General features: G+C 39.6%; 1 protein-coding gene across 5 annotated transcripts in view; it reads right to left on the reverse strand.

Annotated features, from left to right (window-relative positions):
* ELOVL7 (ELOVL fatty acid elongase 7) overlaps positions 1-17,287 on the reverse strand; it is a 76,119-nt gene that overhangs the window by 12,469 nt on the left and 46,363 nt on the right. For 3 of the 5 annotated variants that reach the window (XM_036308245.1, XM_036308244.1, XM_036308242.1), the window contains exons 2-3: positions 7,340-7,437; positions 1,879-2,069 (exon numbers count right to left, since the gene is read on the reverse strand). In XM_036308245.1, the coding sequence (XP_036164138.1) occupies positions 1,879-2,069; positions 7,340-7,403 (255 nt within the window). In that variant the 5' untranslated portion in view covers positions 7,404-7,437. Of the gene's footprint in view, positions 1-1,878; positions 2,070-7,339; positions 7,472-17,287 lie in introns of those variants that run through there. The other 2 variants (XM_036308243.1, XM_036308247.1) reach the window with 2 other exon arrangements.

Genomic DNA, 17,287 nt, shown 5'->3' on the forward strand with positions numbered 1-17,287 from the left:
CATCAATTATGAGAGAGAATCATCGATAGGCTGCCTCCTTCACACCTCCTACTGGGGATCGAGCCCACAACCTGGCATGTGCCCTGACCAGGAATCAAACCCTTGACCTCCTGGTTCATGGGTCGACACTCAACCACTGAGCACAATGGCCTGGCTGATCTCTCTTTATTAGTGTCTGACTGGTGCCAACTAACTAACACATTCAAATCATCATTAAAAATTAAGGCACGTGGGTTCCTTTAGTCTGATCTATATCCCTTTCACCTTGCTCATACTTGCCCTAACACCCTGCTAGAGGTGTTTACTGTAGACCAAATGCAATCATGCCCCACCCAATAAACCATGAGTTTGGATGTGTTCCGGAGATGACAGGCTGCTCAGCTGCAAAAGTCTGTGTTTAAACAAAGAGTCGAACTTAATGCTTTCCTGATATTAAGTTTAAGGACATTCTAAAAGTCTCTGGAGCTTTTGACATATGTGTCTATATTTCAGGCTGTCAAGAAGAAAAAGTAGTAGTTTATATTTAGCCGTTAATAAACACCAAAATGGACATATAAGTAACTCTAGTATTAGTGGTTAATGGGAGATAGACTTTCAAATTCAGATATTTTCAAATCATCTTTTATGTTGTAATTGCCAAAATAGAAATCAAAACTAACTGGTTATAACTGAACTATTTCCTAAGAAATATATTTAAGGATAGTATATTCAATGACACAGTCAGACACAGCATAAAGGAACCTGAGAGACAATTGGTTCAATGCTGACTTTATACAATGGGAGACCTGAGGCTCAAAGAAGTTAAGGGACTTGCTCAAAATCAGGTAGCTAATTAGTAGCATAACTGGGACTAACTGGCCCCTGGTCTCCTGGCTCCCAGGTCAGTTCTTAACACGGTCCTACAGTAGGCTATATCCTATTTCTGATAATATTGTATTTTCTCTGTTCTTCCCTTTCAGTTACTCATGCTCCAGAAAGGACAGTAAGGTGGCCTGTGAGTTAATTTTGGAAATAAAGTAGAAGAAATGGAAGACAGCAAAGTAAGTCCAGATTTCTGAAGGGCCTATGGGGATGAAGTTGGAACAAAGTGAGGGCGACCCGACCAGGTGGATTCATGGTGGGGCTCAGGAGAGGCCAGAGGGGCCATGCTGGGCTCTTGTGAGTCCTAGTATGAGGAAGCCAGCCAGTATTGGGGAGAGGGGGAAGCAAGGAAACTCAGAAAAGCAGTGAGGGTAGCTGAGGCATGTTAATAGCAGAGGGAGAGAAAGTGAATCCCTGAGTCTGCTTTTAGGTTCTGAACCATCCCCACCTCTCTTACTGACAATTAAGGGACAGGCTCTCTTACCTACTGCTTTGTGTGAGTCTAAGTTCTCTATTTCCCCAAAGCTCAGCTAAACCAAACCCAAACAATCCACCATCGTAACTCATGAGAGCGTGTAGAAACTAAATATTCCTACCATGAGGATGACAGTTCATTAGTCAGAATGAACTCTGCTGTCAGATCTGGATTCAAATATCAGTCCTGCACTTACCAGCTATGCTGCTTTGAGTAAGTTACTTAATTTCTCTAAGTATGTTGCCTTAAAACTAACATTTATGGATTCATACAATTATCTATTAAGGTTAACTATGTGCCAGTCCCTGGACTCATTGTTAATATTTCTCATTACCTATGAGTAAATTATACTTAGATCCTCTAATGAGTTTAATACCTGGTCTATATGTAACAATTTGGGGGCAAATCCCTGCTCTAGTGAGCTAAGATTCTAAAATTCCTTAAATCTCGAAGAGTTTTACAGTCATAACAAGAAACATAATGACAGATAAACAGGAAGACTCAGGCAAAATTCTCCCATTAGGAATACTAAAGACACTTGCCTCGTAACACATATACACAGAAAAGAGTACTATGAAAAAATTGTACGTTATCATCGCTTTCTTGAGTTCAAAGGGCTTTCGATTTTCCATGAGCTTTGGTCCCAGAGAAGTGACAAAATAGACATAGAGTCCCAAGATGATGGTTTGTGGCAGAGGTGATGACATTAAGAACCAGTCTTCAACTCTTGGATCTAAGAGAAAAACAAGATGTAAGTGCACATCCACTTAATCAAGAGATAACTAACAGCAACCAGCATTTCTTTAAGTGAGCACCTAGACCAGGGGTGGGCAACCTTTTTGTGAGTGCGTGCCAAACCAGGAAAATCTCTGACTCAAAATTCTTCTGCGTGCCAACCTTAATTTTTTGAGAACATGTTACGCCTACTTGATATTTCTTAAGGTGTACGTATGTGAAGAATCTTGAAGAAATAATAAAATTCATTTGAGCGACAGTATATGATGATGAAAAATAAATTTATTTTTTAATGTATACATGTACACTGATAGTCCGACAGAAAACTTTATGACTCTGTTTGATATTATCAGTGGGACTTTTGCTGCTGCATCACTGATGACAGAGATTTTACATCAGGTTTATATTTCGTGACCTTCAGAGGTATGCATGAGCTACTACTTTCATCCGTCAGGCTACTCCTATTACAGTGATGGCGAACCTATGACACATGTGTCTGAGTTGACACGCGAACTCATTTGTTTGGTTGATTTTTCTTTGTTAAATGGCATTTAAATATATAAAATAAATATCAAAAATATACGTCTTTGTTTTACTATGGTTGCAAATATCAAAAAATTTCTATATGTGACATGGCACCAGAGTTAAGTTAGGGTTTTTCAAAATGCTGACACGCCGAGCTCAAAAGGTTCGCCATCACTGTCCTATTACGAGACTTAACAAAATTCATCACTGAGAACAAAGATTCACAAGAGTATGTGGATGAAACGAAAACACTGGTCGGATCTAGGAAGGCAGGGAGAGTTAAGGCAGAGGCATAGAAATTGCTCTTCCCCTCTCTCGTCAGTCCATGTCTATGGTCTTTAAGATAACTTGTTATGTAAAATTATATATTTATTAAAATTATATATTTATTAAAATGCACCTACACTGAATTTATCTGAAAAATAAAAAAGTTGATATTAAGAAAAAAATTGTAAATGGAAGATTATAAGTGAGGGTTTCGCATGCCAGCAAAAGTTGCCCACCCCTGACCTAGACCCTAATGTTGATAGCAGACTATGTGAGCAATGATCACTACCATCTTCAGAGTAAAGGGAAATTACCAGGGATAGTGATGGGGTTAGAAACAGTGAGGCTGTTAGCACCAGAGGCTTCAAAGGGCAAAGGAAGGTAGTTACCACAACCCAGGAGAGAGTCATATGGAGAAGTCCCCTGCAGAAGAGCTATGACCTTCAGTTGAGGGATTCAGCCATCACAAGGCAATTCTTCAAGTAAGGGGTCAGGGGAACTGATACCCCAACACTGCCCTTCTCCCTCTCCCCAGTTTCCTAGGATTCTCCATTGGCTGAACCCAACCAGAAACCAGAGGGCAGGAGATCAAGCCCATGGATATAGTCCATACTGGTCATTCTCCAGGCCCCAGCACAGCATGTGGAGTGGATCTGGAGGACAGAAGATACCCAGCAAGGTCCTACCCCCCACCATAACCAATAGTAACATTTTAGAGTTCCTCTATCCAGACATTCTTTTATATACAAAAAGTACACAAATATCATCAGCCACATTAATACGTCTAGTTTTCATCCCCAATGAAATAAGGACTTAAAACCAAAATCAAAGAACCCCTGCAAGGATGTTAATTAACATTATCACTTTTGGATGGTGACAATACAAATGATTATTTTTTCTAAATGTTTCTGTTAGTAACACACATCACATGTATGATTGAAAACTAGGGTTTTTTTAAGTGTCAATAAAGGAATTCCTGAATTGGAGGTTTATTTTATTTTATTCTTTCATTGACTCAGCAGGGGGGAAAGTCAAATGACATCATCATCTTTCTGTTATTCTGCTGGCAACAGTACAACAAAACAAGTCAGGAAAAAACATACTGGGCTGGCTCAGGAAGTAGAAGAAAATAATTTTAAAATAAATAATCTTTTCTTATAATTTAACATTTTAAAAACACACCTTTTTGAAAACCCTGTGAGGGACTTTAACATGCTACAGATTTTTAAAAAATCATATCCTTAGGGAAAAGCTGATTAATTAGATTTATTGTTATTTGAAAGCAAATAATAAAACAAAACATTATTCTTTTTAATCCTATTTCAGCAAGCTCTGGAGTTTTGATCCTGGCTTCCCTCTGACTTGGGGCCACTGACTTAAAGTCTCTTTGATTAGTTTCCTCGTCTAAGAGCTGGGCATAAAGTAGCATGTATCGAGGGGAAGGGATTTTGGGGGACTGGGTGAATGAGGTGAAGGAATTAAGAAGTCCAAATTAGTAGTAACAGAATAGTCACCGGGATGTAAAGTACAATATAGGGAATGTAGTCAATAACATCGTAATAATTATGTATGGCACAAGGTGGGTACTGGAAATAGTAGAGGTAACACTGTAAAGTATATGATTGTATGACCACTACACTGTACACCTAAAACTAATACAAAATAATTTTGAATGTAAAGTGTAATTGAAAAATAAAATAGCTTGTATCTCATAGAGGATTTAGTGAGAGCCCAGGACAGCCTAAGTGCTTAGTAAAAGTTATGACAGCAGGTCTCAATTCAGCAGAGCAGTCATCTCTGGAATCTTTAAAGGTCAAGTAGCCAAAAAATGACCCTGATCCAACTAAATCAGAATCCTAGGATCCCTATGGGTCCTAGGCATCCATATTTTGAGAAAAAGCTTCTTTGGGTCAACTTCTTTCTCTTATATTTAGGGCCTAAGAGTCCCTCACCATTGCCCTGCAGGAGTCATTTCTGTGGTTTCCCTGCCTCCTGATCCACTCAGCAACATCTGGTCTTCCATACAACTGCCAAATTCCTAAAAGTATAGCTGTACTCAGATTATCCTCTGTGTGAATTCACGCTCTCTACTGAGCAGATAAAATTAGAAGTCTTTAATATGATGCTCATGACTCTGAAAACTGTTTATTTTCCATGTGAGGTAGAGGGCTCCCCATGATAGTGAAAAGTGTACAAGTCAGGTGTGGATGGTGACTTTGATGGGGGGAGGGGGGTGGTAGATGATATTTAAAGTTAATCCTGAATCAGTCTATGATTTCACAAACTGCAAAAGGTCAGGTGCGAAGTAAGTTCTGTCCCCCCCGCCACCCCCCGGAGAGAAAAGGCTGATGATGCATCTTCTATTTGGCATCAGAGTTGGGTTTAAGTGCATAAGTAGAGCCAAGATGAAAGCAGAGGATGCGAAGGCAGGCTGTCTGAGAGTCTGTATCCCAGTGATTACCAAAGTTCTGACTTATTACTAGTCTGATTGTTCTATTCTAAGTGTGTTCCAGAGAGAGAGAGAGTACAGGGAAACTACAAGTGCCACATTCACAGAATATTAATGAACTTGTCCATCAACTGCTTGTAAGGCAGTGTTCTCTTCTCAATTAGCAGGTACTAGCTCAACGAGTTCTCCCTTTAAAATCCCCAGCACCAATAAGATGAAGAAGCTGGGAGGAAAAGCAATCATGTACCTCAGTACTTTGTTAAGTATTAAAGATTCAGAATGGTAACACTCTTACTCAGACCCCATCATCTTTGCAAAAAGGTCACAACTAAGTCTGAAAAGTTATTAGTACCACCCAAATACAAGGAAAGTTGCTTTTTAAACAATTGAAGACATTATAGTATTATTTCTAAAATCTGACACTTCATATCTAGAATCATAATAAATCCTCTTATAGCTTAAGTAGTAATTAAACCATTTTAAAATCCTGTAGCTATGGAATTTTCCACCTGAAATAACTATGCATGATCACAACTTCTCTAGCAATAAGAAAACCAAAGAATACCAAGTTTCTTGGAGGCGACTTAGGATTAGGGCCAAAGCCAAGAATACACTTGAAATTCTTGGCCCTTGATCAGGTGCTCAGAACTTCCCAGGGTAAGCAAAGTACAACTGACCTAAGATGGCCAGAAAGGATTCCTAATGGCTTTCAAAGATCAATACCACACTACCCAGAAGCAAAAACCCTCTCCTCTTTTACCTGAAAGTGTTCTTATGAAGATGTAAATCTCTACACAAACTTTATAACCCTTCTAGCGTCCAACAGGGGAAAAAATGTGAAGAAACCTTTACAAACACGATATGCTATATTAAAAGCGTTTTAAGATGAAAATGCTCTATCAAGCATCTGTAACCACCACTCCCTACTTGCTTTGTGAACCTTCCCAAACGACAGAAGCACTTCCATGTATATTACCTGCTGGCTGGTAGCTATCATTCTAACAAAGAAACTGAGACTCACAGACAAAAAATCCTTAGTTCCAGATCACCTAGCTAGTACACAGTAGTGTCAGGACTAACATTTAGGTCTTTGCATTAAATATCCCCTACTTTCCTCCTCTCTTAAGACTTCAAATTAGCCCAACTTCAGGTACGTAGCACTACCTGACTCTTCCTCTCATTCTTCTTGCACTGTTTGCAACACTGTCTCCAGGACTCTCCTTGTCTCTCCATAACCACCCAGCCCTGGGTCACTCCTTCTTCTGACCTAATATTATCTAGCTTTTAAATTCCTAATAAAAAGTAAAGAGCTGATCCATGAATAAAAGTAGAAGTGGAATTCAGAAGTAGTTCCTCTTTAAATATTTTATGCTACTAGCACTATATAGGTAGTCATCATCATTTAAATAGATTTGGCCCTTGAGTTAGCGTATTGATTATCTGAATCCCTAGGGTTCCTGCATTTGGAATAGTGAATAGCAAGGGTTGAATAGCAAGGGATCTGTTCTTCCAAACAGGTCTATTTAAAAAAAAAAAAAAAAGTATCCAAATCTACTTGGTTCCCAAGTTAAAATCATAAGAGTTCAGGTAGCAAAGTGCCTCTCCCATTCAGAAGCACCCTGAATAAAGCCATTGCTGGCAATAACTGTGATCTCCCTCAGGAGCATTAGGGCAGAATCAAGCCGAAGAGCACTTTTCTCCAAATCACTTTTAATGGCCACTCAGTTGGAATGTACCATCATTTACTAACCAATTCTCTCACTGGATATTAAAACTGTTTTCACTATTATAAGCATCTCCATGAACATCTATGTAGCTCTATCTTTGTACATATCTGTAATGAAACCCTTGACACTTCTTTACTAATTAGTAATAAAAATAATATTTTGAAAAAAAATACTCTGGGTGTCCTTAAGAGAGTGTTAACCTGCAAAGTCTCTCATTCTGTTTCAGTGAAATCCTATTAAATGTGGGAATCTGACATAAAAAGGAAGGATGAGCCTCAATTAGGAAATATGGTTACTTACCAGCATCCTTGATCCAATTATCATAAAGACGCACAGTCCTCGATGTAAGATCACTGAAGGCCATCTTCCACAGGACTTACTGGATCTTACAGTGGGTTCTTCAGTAAAACAAAAAAAGGAATGCATTATGACCTATGAATGCAAATAAAGCCAAGTTTCTAGTAATACAATACAAAATGCTAAAAATTTAATAAGAATAACTGGCAAACCAACAAACTTTTACTGAGGGTAAATGCATTAGTGAACCACATTAAAACCCTGATGCAGTTGCAAACATTTAAGATTTTTCATCATAGTAATAACAATGCTTATGTTGCTGAATAAAGCTGACATTCTATGTACAAGATACAAAAGGAGTAACTGAATCTAAGAACTTTCGTGGGAACATCTCCCCTTTATGCAACAATCAGATCAGGAATGGACTGCACCTCCCATGGCAATGCTGAGCTAAAAACCCAGGAGAAGAAAGTCGAAAAGACACACAAACTCTCAGAGGAGCTACTCTGATCCAGATTTATAGCTGATCAGCAGGCATATGAGAGAGGTCTTCTATATGTAACTTTTTACGATGTAAGTGGAACAGAGGTAGAAAGAGGGAGGGAAAGAAGATTCACAAGAGCCAAGGAGAGGCTGCCTAGTTTATCTGAACAGATAGACAAGAATAGTTGGAAAAAGACCAGTATGGTGTTTCCTCCAAAAATTAAAAATGGAACTGCCATTGGACCCTGTAATACCACTGATAGGAATACTAGACGCCTGGCACATGAAATTCGTGCTCGGGTACGGTCCCTAGGCCTGGCCTACAATCAGGGCCATCTTTCCCAGCTGCCTGCAGCCAGCCCCACCCCCCGCCACCACCCACCCCCAGTTCCCGGTTCACCATCGGGTGATTGGTGCCTGATGGCCAGGGGAAGGGACCGAAAAATCGGCTGTCCCCACCTGCTCACCAGCCCCGCCCCTGCCATGGGTGGCCATCAGGTGATCGGAGTCTGCCTGCCTGGGAAAGAGACCAAGAGGTGGTCAGTGCACCTCATAGTGACTGGTCCAGTGGTCATTCTGGTCGTTCTGTTGTTAGGATCAATTTGCATATTATCCTTTTATTATATAGGATATCCCAAGAAAACAGAAACACCAATCAGAAAGGATATATGCACCCCTATGTTCATAGCAGCACAATTTACAATAGCTAAGATTTGGAAACAGCCTAAATGCCTATCAGCAGATGAGTGGATTAGAAAACTGTGGTACATCTACATAATAGAATACTACGCTGATGTAAAAAAGAAGGAATTCTTACCATTTGCAACAGCATGGATGGAACTCAGAGCATTATGCTAAGTGAAATAAGCAAGTCAGTGGAAAATAAATACCACATGATCTCACTCATTTGTGGAATATAAAGACCATTATAAACTGATGAACAAAAATAGATACAGAGGCAAAGAAGCATCAAACAGACTGTCAAACTACAGTGGGAAGGCAGGGGAGGTTAGGGGGGGTGGTAAGAGCCTAACCAAAGGACTTGTATGCATGCATATAAGCATAACCAATGGACGCAAGACATTGGGGCGGGGGGGTTAAGGCATGTGCCCGGGGGTAGGTGAGGTCTGGGGGAGGTCAATGGGGAAAAGAAAGGAGAAATATGTACTACTATTTGTAATACTTTAAACAATAAAAAAAAGACCAGTAAGGAAAAACTATTGGTACTATATATTAAAATATGTTCTAAATCTTCAATAATTAAAACAGTGTGAAGAGGCAAACAAATGAAATACAACAGACTGTCCAGAAATGCACACTGGGGAATTTAGGATGGTATTTAATATATTCTAAGATGTATACTTTCCCACATTTTAACATCTTTAAAATCAGCATAAAATGAATAGTTATTTGATTCCAATTCATACGGTGGGAAGATGAAGAAGTTCTGCAACTCCCTTGTCTTATGGTAATGTAACCTCTACAGCTCAGTAGTCCTGTGCTTTTTCCATGGACCCCCTTAATTCCTAAAATTTCCTTTGGCCATTTTTTTTTTTTATTGGATTGTTTATCTTCCTTTTGTTAAGTTGTATGAGTTTCCTGTAAATTTTAGGGATTAAACCCTTATTGGAGATAACATTGGCAAATATGTTCTCCCATGCAGTGGGCTTTCTTATTGTTTTGTTGATGGTTTCTTTTGCTGTGCAGAAGTTTTTTATTTTGATGAAGTCCCATTTGTTTATTTTGTCCTTAGTTTCCATTGTCCTAGGAGCTGTATTGGTAAAGACACTGCTATGACAAATGTCTGCTATTTTGGTGCCTATGGCTTCTTCTAAGATTTTTATGTTTAAGTCCTTTATCCATTTTGAGGTTATTTTTGTGTATGGTTTAAGTTGGTGGTCTAGTTTCATTTTTTTTGCAAGTGTCTGTCCAATTTTCCCAACACTATTTATTGAAGAGACTGTCTTGACTCCATTATATGCTCTTGCCTCCTTTGTCAAATATTAATTGAGCATAATGGCTTGTGTCAATTTCTGGGTTCTGTGTTCTGTTCCACTGGTCTATATGTCTGTTCTTGTGCCAGTACCATGCAGCTTTGAGAACAGTGGCTTTGTAGTATGGTTTGATATCTGGTATTGTGATCCCTCCAACATTGTTCTTCTTTCTCAAGATTGCTGCAGCTATTCGGGGCCTTTTTTTTTTTATTCTAGATGAATTTTTGGAGAGTTTGTTCTAGGTCTTTGAAGTATGCCATTGGTATTTTAATGGGGATTGCACTGAATCTATAGATTGCTTTGGGTAGTATGGTCATTTTTATGATGTTGATTCTACCAATCCATGAACATGGTATATTCTTCCATTTGTTCTTCCATTAGTTCATGTCTTCCTCTATCTCTTTTTTCAGCATCCTGAAATTTTCTGAGTATAGGTCCTTTATCTCCTTGGTTAAAATTTATTCCTAGGTACATTAATTTTTTTGTTGCAATGGTAAATGGGATTGCTTTTTTAGTTTCTCTTTCTTTTTTTTTCTTTTTTAAAAATATGTTTTATTGATTTTTTACAGAGAGGAAGGGAGAGGGACAGAGAATCAGAAACATCGATGAGAGAGAAACATCAATCAGCTGCCTCTTGCACACCCTCCACTGGGGTGTGCCCGCAACCAAGGCACACGCCCTCGACCGGAATTGAACGTGGGACCCTTCAGTCCACAGGCTGTCGCTCTACCCACTGAGCCAAACCAGTTAGGGCTAGTTTCTCTTTCTGTGAGTTCATTATTGGTGTATAGAAAAGCCATAGACTTCTGGGTGTTAATTTTGTATCCTGCTACATTGCCAAATTCATTTATTAAGTCTAGTAATTTTTTGATGGAGTCTTTGGGGTTTTCTATGTACAATATCATGTCATCTTCGAATAAGGACAGTTTTACTTCTTCTTTTCCAATTTGGATGCCTTTTACTTCTTCTTTTTGTCTGATCATAATGGCTAGTTCTTCCAGTACTATGTTGAACAGGAGTGGTGAGAGTAGGCATCCCTGTCTTGTTCCTGTTCTTAGGGGAAATGGTTTTAGTTTTTGTCCATTGAGTATGATGTTGGCTGTGCGTTTGTCATGTATGGCTTGTATTATGTTCAGGTATGATCCTTCTATTCCAACCTCCCAAGCTCTTTTTACGAAGCCAGCATTACCCTAATCCCAAAACCAGATAAAGACAATACAAAGAAAGAGAATTACAGGCCAATATCCCTCATGAACATAGACGCCAAAATTCTCAACAGAATACTAGAAAATTGAATCCAGCATTACATTAGAAAGATCATACACCATGTACAAGTGGGATTTATTCCGGGGATGCAAGGATGGTACAATATCCGTAAATCAATAAATATGATACACCACATAAACAAACTGAGAGTCTTTCTTTAGTATTCTAAAATAAAACCATATATATAGTATTTCTAAAGGTGGCATCTCAAATGAGTGGGCACTAAATTATCAGCAGTTATTTAATTCATAGTGTGATACAACTGGATAGCCATCTGCAAAAAAAAAAAAAAAAAAAGTTGGATCCAAACATTATACTGTAAACCAAGATAAACACCAAGTAGATAAAATTTTAAATAAGAAAATTAGAGCCATGAAGTACTGAATGACAACTTGGGAGAACACTTTTATAACCTTGGCAAGGGACCTTTCTAACTTTGACTTAAGCACCATTAGACATAAGAGAAGACTAACAAATTGAACCATATAAAAATCAAGAAGAAAAAAACACCAAATGACAAATGCACCAGTTAGTGAAAGCAAAAGCCCTATTACAAGGGGACTGGTTAATGAATGATAATACATCTAACGCCATGAAACAGAAAACTGTTGTAAAAAAGAATGAGGAAGTTCCCTGGATGCTGATGTGGGAAAGTATTCAAGATAAATCTCTATGTGAAAAAAGCTAAGGAAGGTACAGAATTTTTAAATGACTACCTTCTACATAAGAAGAAGACAAAAGAAGAAAGATTATAAATTTATATTTATTTATTTATTTTAGCATAAAAGGAACTCTGAAAAGATATCCATGAGAAAGGGAATGGGAAACAAACTGGGCTGAACGGGGTGGAAGGAAGATCTATATTGTTTTTTTATTTATTTATGTGACTAAGAATTAAAATATTTTTAAAGGAAAAAATAAAAGAATAAAATCAGTTGTCTCTTTATTGGGACAATCCCTACTTAAATACTCACACATAAATGCACATGAACACAAAAGAGGGGCTGTTATCTTAATTCCTCAAGGGCCTGTCAGCTCCAGACCCTCTCTCCAGTCCAGGAAGGTATCTCAGCAGGCCCCTGCTTCGGTACATCCTGTGTCCTCAAGCTGAGTTCACATTCAAGATGTGGTGATGTCAGGGTCTTGCCAGGGTCAGCTTAGACTCTGGTTTTCCTACGAATGTTTCCATAGTGAAGGTGTGATGTGGGGTTAGGAGCAGGGGCTGTGGGGTAACTGTGACTTTGGTTTGAATCCCACCACTTAATAGCTGTGTGAACCTCGGCAAAAATTAAAGCTCAATTTCCTATTCTATAAAACAGGAATTCTATACCTACCAAGATAAAATAAACTAACTCATAGAGTTGTTTTGAAGACCATAGGAGATAATATATATTTGTAAAGTTTAGAGCACAGAATCTGATAAAGAATGAATACTTGCCTGGCCAGCGTGGCTCAGTGGTTGAGCGTCAACCTATGAACCAAGAGATCACGGTTTGATTCCCAGTCAGGGCATATGCCTGGGTTGCAGACTTGATCCCCAGTGGGAGATGTGCAGGAAGCAGTCAATCAGTAACTCTCTCTCACCCTTGATGTTTCTATCTATCCCTCCCTCTCCCTTCCTCTCTGAAATCAATATAAACATATTTTTTAAAAAGAATAAACACTCAGACATTATTGTCTCTACAGATGTAGAGACAAGTTGTACCAATTTAATTGGGAAACATTTGGCCAAACTCATTATCTTGTACAGTTGAATGGCAGTTTATGGAACAAATCTAGAGAAAACTCTACTACTTTAGCTTGAAATCCTGTATGTCACAGATTATATATGATTCTTCCTTGATGTTTTCCAATTGTCTCTATGTGAGTGTTCCCCTTCATCTTAACCACTGAGGTAACAGACCTCAAGCCATTTTCATAATTAAACTGCCAAAATAATGCTGTTTAAATTCTTTAGAATCAGACTGAAAGATTCCAATTCTATATGGCATGTGGTGGGGTTACATTTCAAAGTATTATTCTATTTTCTGTGCAATTTCCACCTTCCCCCCACCCCCCTCTGCCCCCATTCATTCCACCATTTTCCTCTCAGCCCATACTGAAGTATAGACTCAAAGAAACCACAGTCTAATGCAGGTAAGAAATATTCATAGGCTATAAACCATAGTTTCTCTAATCCTGAAGACTACACAAGGTTGAGATGGAGGAAGAGAGATGGTAGTCAGAGGAGCAACTTACACTGGATGGGACAAAGTGGCAGAAACAGACATCCTCAAGCCAGAGAGAGATGAGGACTAGAGAGGTAGGGAAGGGGTCCATTAGCCCAAGTTTTCTGGAAGAGACTCTCTCATTGATCCTTTGCTTGTAATAACCTGCCATCTAACAGTCCTTAACACTTGTGGGCCCACCAGAAAAGGAATGTCCATAAATGTGTAGGGATGGGGCATGAAAAAAACAACAAAAAAACCTGATCCATTTACCTGTTGAAACTGAACTCAAACTGCTAAGAATTTCCTTATAAGCTTGGACAGTTATGGACTGAATGCCAATGCTACATTGGAAGAATTGGATTAAAAAATTAATGAGTGAATATGGGGCAACCTGGGTTGTCCTGCAAATATAGTGCTACCCCTGGAGAAGAGCCGGGCATACCGCCTCCGCCCTGATCCTCTACCATGATTAAACATGGACACTTGGTTGCTAGATGCTGGAAACCAAGATCAACAGTAATTAATATAAATGCGAGAAGTCCACCAGAAGGCTGAGTTTGGGCTTTTATATTCACAGAGTGAATTTGCATTTTATTACCTACTGCTGACTCAATGGCCTAAAGCAAACGCCTCCAAAACCTGGTAATCTTACTGTTTACTAAACATTACCATTGATATGTTTGTTTGCATTCCTAAAAGGCAATTGTGTATTCTAGTAAATAAAAGCAGACTGGAACAGAGACTCGGTGGAACTTGACTACTACAGTCGAGTTTTCCCCTGGCTTCCCCCCATAATTTCAAAATTAATATTTCTTGTCTTGTGTGTCAATTTGTGCGTCAGCTCTTTCTCCAAGTCTTTTAACCCGAAAGCTACACTAGCCGTGGCCTTTCACAGCTAGACAATGGTACATAGAGATGGGAAGAAACTTATTCTATGTGCTCAAGGTATAGAGCTATCTTCTAGATGACAACAGAACTAGGACCTTGACAACCAGTTTAAAATACTTAATGTCATAAAAGTTCAGGGCTCTCATGTATGTGAAGCAGAAACTTAAAACTTAAAAACAGTAGATGACACACTTCCATTAAGCGTGGAAGAGACAAGGGAGGTGCTACAGGGGAAGAGAACAAAGCTCCCTGTCAGAGTTGGTCTGCCTCTAAAACATGTGGCAGGCTTTGAGTGAACAGGAGCTTGTTGATGGGGGACTGGTGCTGGTAAGCCATTGCCCAGCCCCTGCAACTGACCCATGAATGTTGCTCCTTATTTTTGACAGTATCACATAGTGACTGGGTCATTCAGTAAAGAAGGTGCTTAATCTTTCCAGACTAGCTTCTTTAAGTCTACATTAAAGATGTCAAATTCAAATGTGAGAAATGTGCTTGCTGCCTACAGGAGAAGGCCCTTTCCACGGGGCAGCTTACCTGGGGACTATTCAAAGCCACAAGCTGCTTATGTCAGCACCAGGACATAGAGAATATGCTTAAGGTACCTTAACAGTAACTTATTTTAAAAGTCATCACAGGCAGAACTCATCTGGGAGAACCTCTTGCTGGAATTCACTCAGATGGGGATGGGACCTTGGAGTTGTCTGTGGTAGGAAGTACCTCACAAGAGTTCAGAAATCTAAACCCAGGGCCAACTATTTCCAGGTGGACCCTCAAACACAGATTTATCCAAATCCTGCAAAACATGTTGGAGGAAGGAGGGTAGAGTCAGCATATGGCTTTCCTCAGGCATGTCTATGGGCCAGAAATAGGGCCATATTCTTTTCCCTTTCTCGTTTGATGTTTGGGGGGTTGAGAGGTTCTGGGCTCCCTCCATTGATCTCTGTTTTGGAACTGTGTTATATCTGCTGGTGATTTCAGCAGGTCCTTTATTTGCCCTAAAAGTCCTCTGACTCTTCTCTCGGTTTGCCCTGTCTCTCTAATTATAGAATAATGCATTGGGACCAGATCCTCGGCAAGAGTACTGATTGCTCTGCTTCGCCTGGGAGGCTCTCTGTTATAAGAGTAATAATAAGGGCAATAAATAGCATAGATAGCATTTCGCTAAAGGTTCGACATGAATTGTATTTTCTAGTGGAGCCTGTGCCTAATATAATTGGTTTTCAGGATTCCATTTGTAACAAGTTGTCATATTAACATGCTGAGATTGTTAAGTGAGTATCTAATATAAGGTTTGTCTCCTGGCCCAAATTCATGAGTTATGACTGTGCTGCAGAGCTCGAACCAGATAGAAATGCAATCGGCACTAGTCTGGAGGGTCGTGTACGTAGAGTGTTATATTTTCCAGATGCATCTGACTTTAGTAGGTCCCCTATTAAGGGAAAGTGAAGAAGTGAAAATCAAGATGAAATAAGAGAATACTAAGGAATGGAGGGGATGGTAAAGATATTTGTTTTGTCCTGGGGCAGGGGTCCCTCCAATTCAAGTCTTGAAGCAGTCCTCAGTTCCCAAATTAAAAAAAAAAAAAAAAAAGGTATTTGTTTTGAGGTCCTGCTTGACATGGAAATTACAACTCTTAAGCCTGATTGAAAGGCAAGCCTGACTCTATTCATAGAGAGAGGGTTCATATGCACTATGATGTCACTGTTATTGGGGGTGGGAAACATCCATTTTATTTAAACACTAGAGGCCCGGTGCATGAATTCGTGCACCAGTGGGGTCCCTCAGCCTGGCCTGCACCCTCTCGCAATCCAGGACCCCTTGGGCCCAAAGGCCAGGCCAAGGGACCTCACAGGTGCACAAATCCGTGCACTGGGCCTCTAGGTCTTTGGTTAATCTCTTCCTGCCCTTCCCCCTCCCCCCTTCCCTCTGAGATTCATCAGTCTGTTCTATGTTTCCATGCCTGTGCATTGAGCGTCTGCCCCCATCATAGCTACTGGTTGAACGGTTGCTTAGGCTTTTATATATAGAGATGCCGTATTACAGCCAGAACAACATAAGTTTGTGGAATTGGTATAACAACAATTAGAAGTGTGAGTTCAACCTTCTGCTGTCTGTGTTTATGGGTTTACAGTATATTATCTGTACCATCAGAGACTGTGGTACATGATAATTCTAAAGAGCAGATGTGTAAAAGTCACTAGAAAGTGTTCTGTGCTGCTGCACAGCGTGCTTAACTTCTTAATCACATTTTGTTTTTAAAAGCACTAAGATTAGTTTATTCTGTGCCCGTATCACCAGGACAAGCAGAGTGCACTTAGATGGATGGACTCACTGCTTCATTTCAAATGTGAAATATCCCTGCAGAGTAATCTCTTCAGGTCACAGTGACAGCAGGCACTGTTTCTCAAAGATCACTGCCTTTCTTCCTTGTGGGGTAACCACTCTTTCCCCTTATTCCAGGCTCTTCCTTCCCCCTGAAGCCTTGTGCTTCCCCATATGACTGAGGGGTACAGATAGGAAATACAGTACCGATTACCCTAAAGAAGCTGCTGCCGTCCTAATTCTTTCTCGGTGCTTGGTGTGGATATTGGCATGTGACACAGTTCTGGGAAGGGGAATTTGAGGGACTGCTGGGAAGCATTGGGGAGTGTTTTGAAGCTCCTAAAAAAGACAAAGACCCTCTCAGTGCTCTGGATGAAGGTGCATGAGAATGTGACATTTGGAATGATTGCCACCATTTTATATCAAAACAGAAAATAAACTCATTTAGAAGACATTTCCCTGGACTGCATTTCCTGTGATAACGCCTCCCTTACTGCTGAGGCCATTTTGAGTTGAGTGTTCTGTTACTTACAGAGGAAAGCATCTTCCTGATATGATAACATACTTGAAAAAGAGAAAGTCAGCTGTTTAGTATCCTTATTTGATGATATTTGTGTTGATAATTTTGCTTGTCCAGAACACAAGGCTTACATTCTAATTTTCTGTAATTTACTACGACCTAAGATGTAACAATGATTTTCTCTTTTACAGCGGCTTGAGAATATCAAGCGTATTTCACCCTTGAAATTGGAAGTTTCTTTCCTTACATCCTGGGTGTATGTGCTGAC

The sequence above is a fragment of the Myotis myotis genome, unplaced genomic scaffold (assembly GCF_014108235.1).
Source record: "Myotis myotis isolate mMyoMyo1 unplaced genomic scaffold, mMyoMyo1.p scaffold_m19_p_5, whole genome shotgun sequence".
Classification (NCBI taxonomy): domain Eukaryota; kingdom Metazoa; phylum Chordata; class Mammalia; order Chiroptera; family Vespertilionidae; genus Myotis; species Myotis myotis.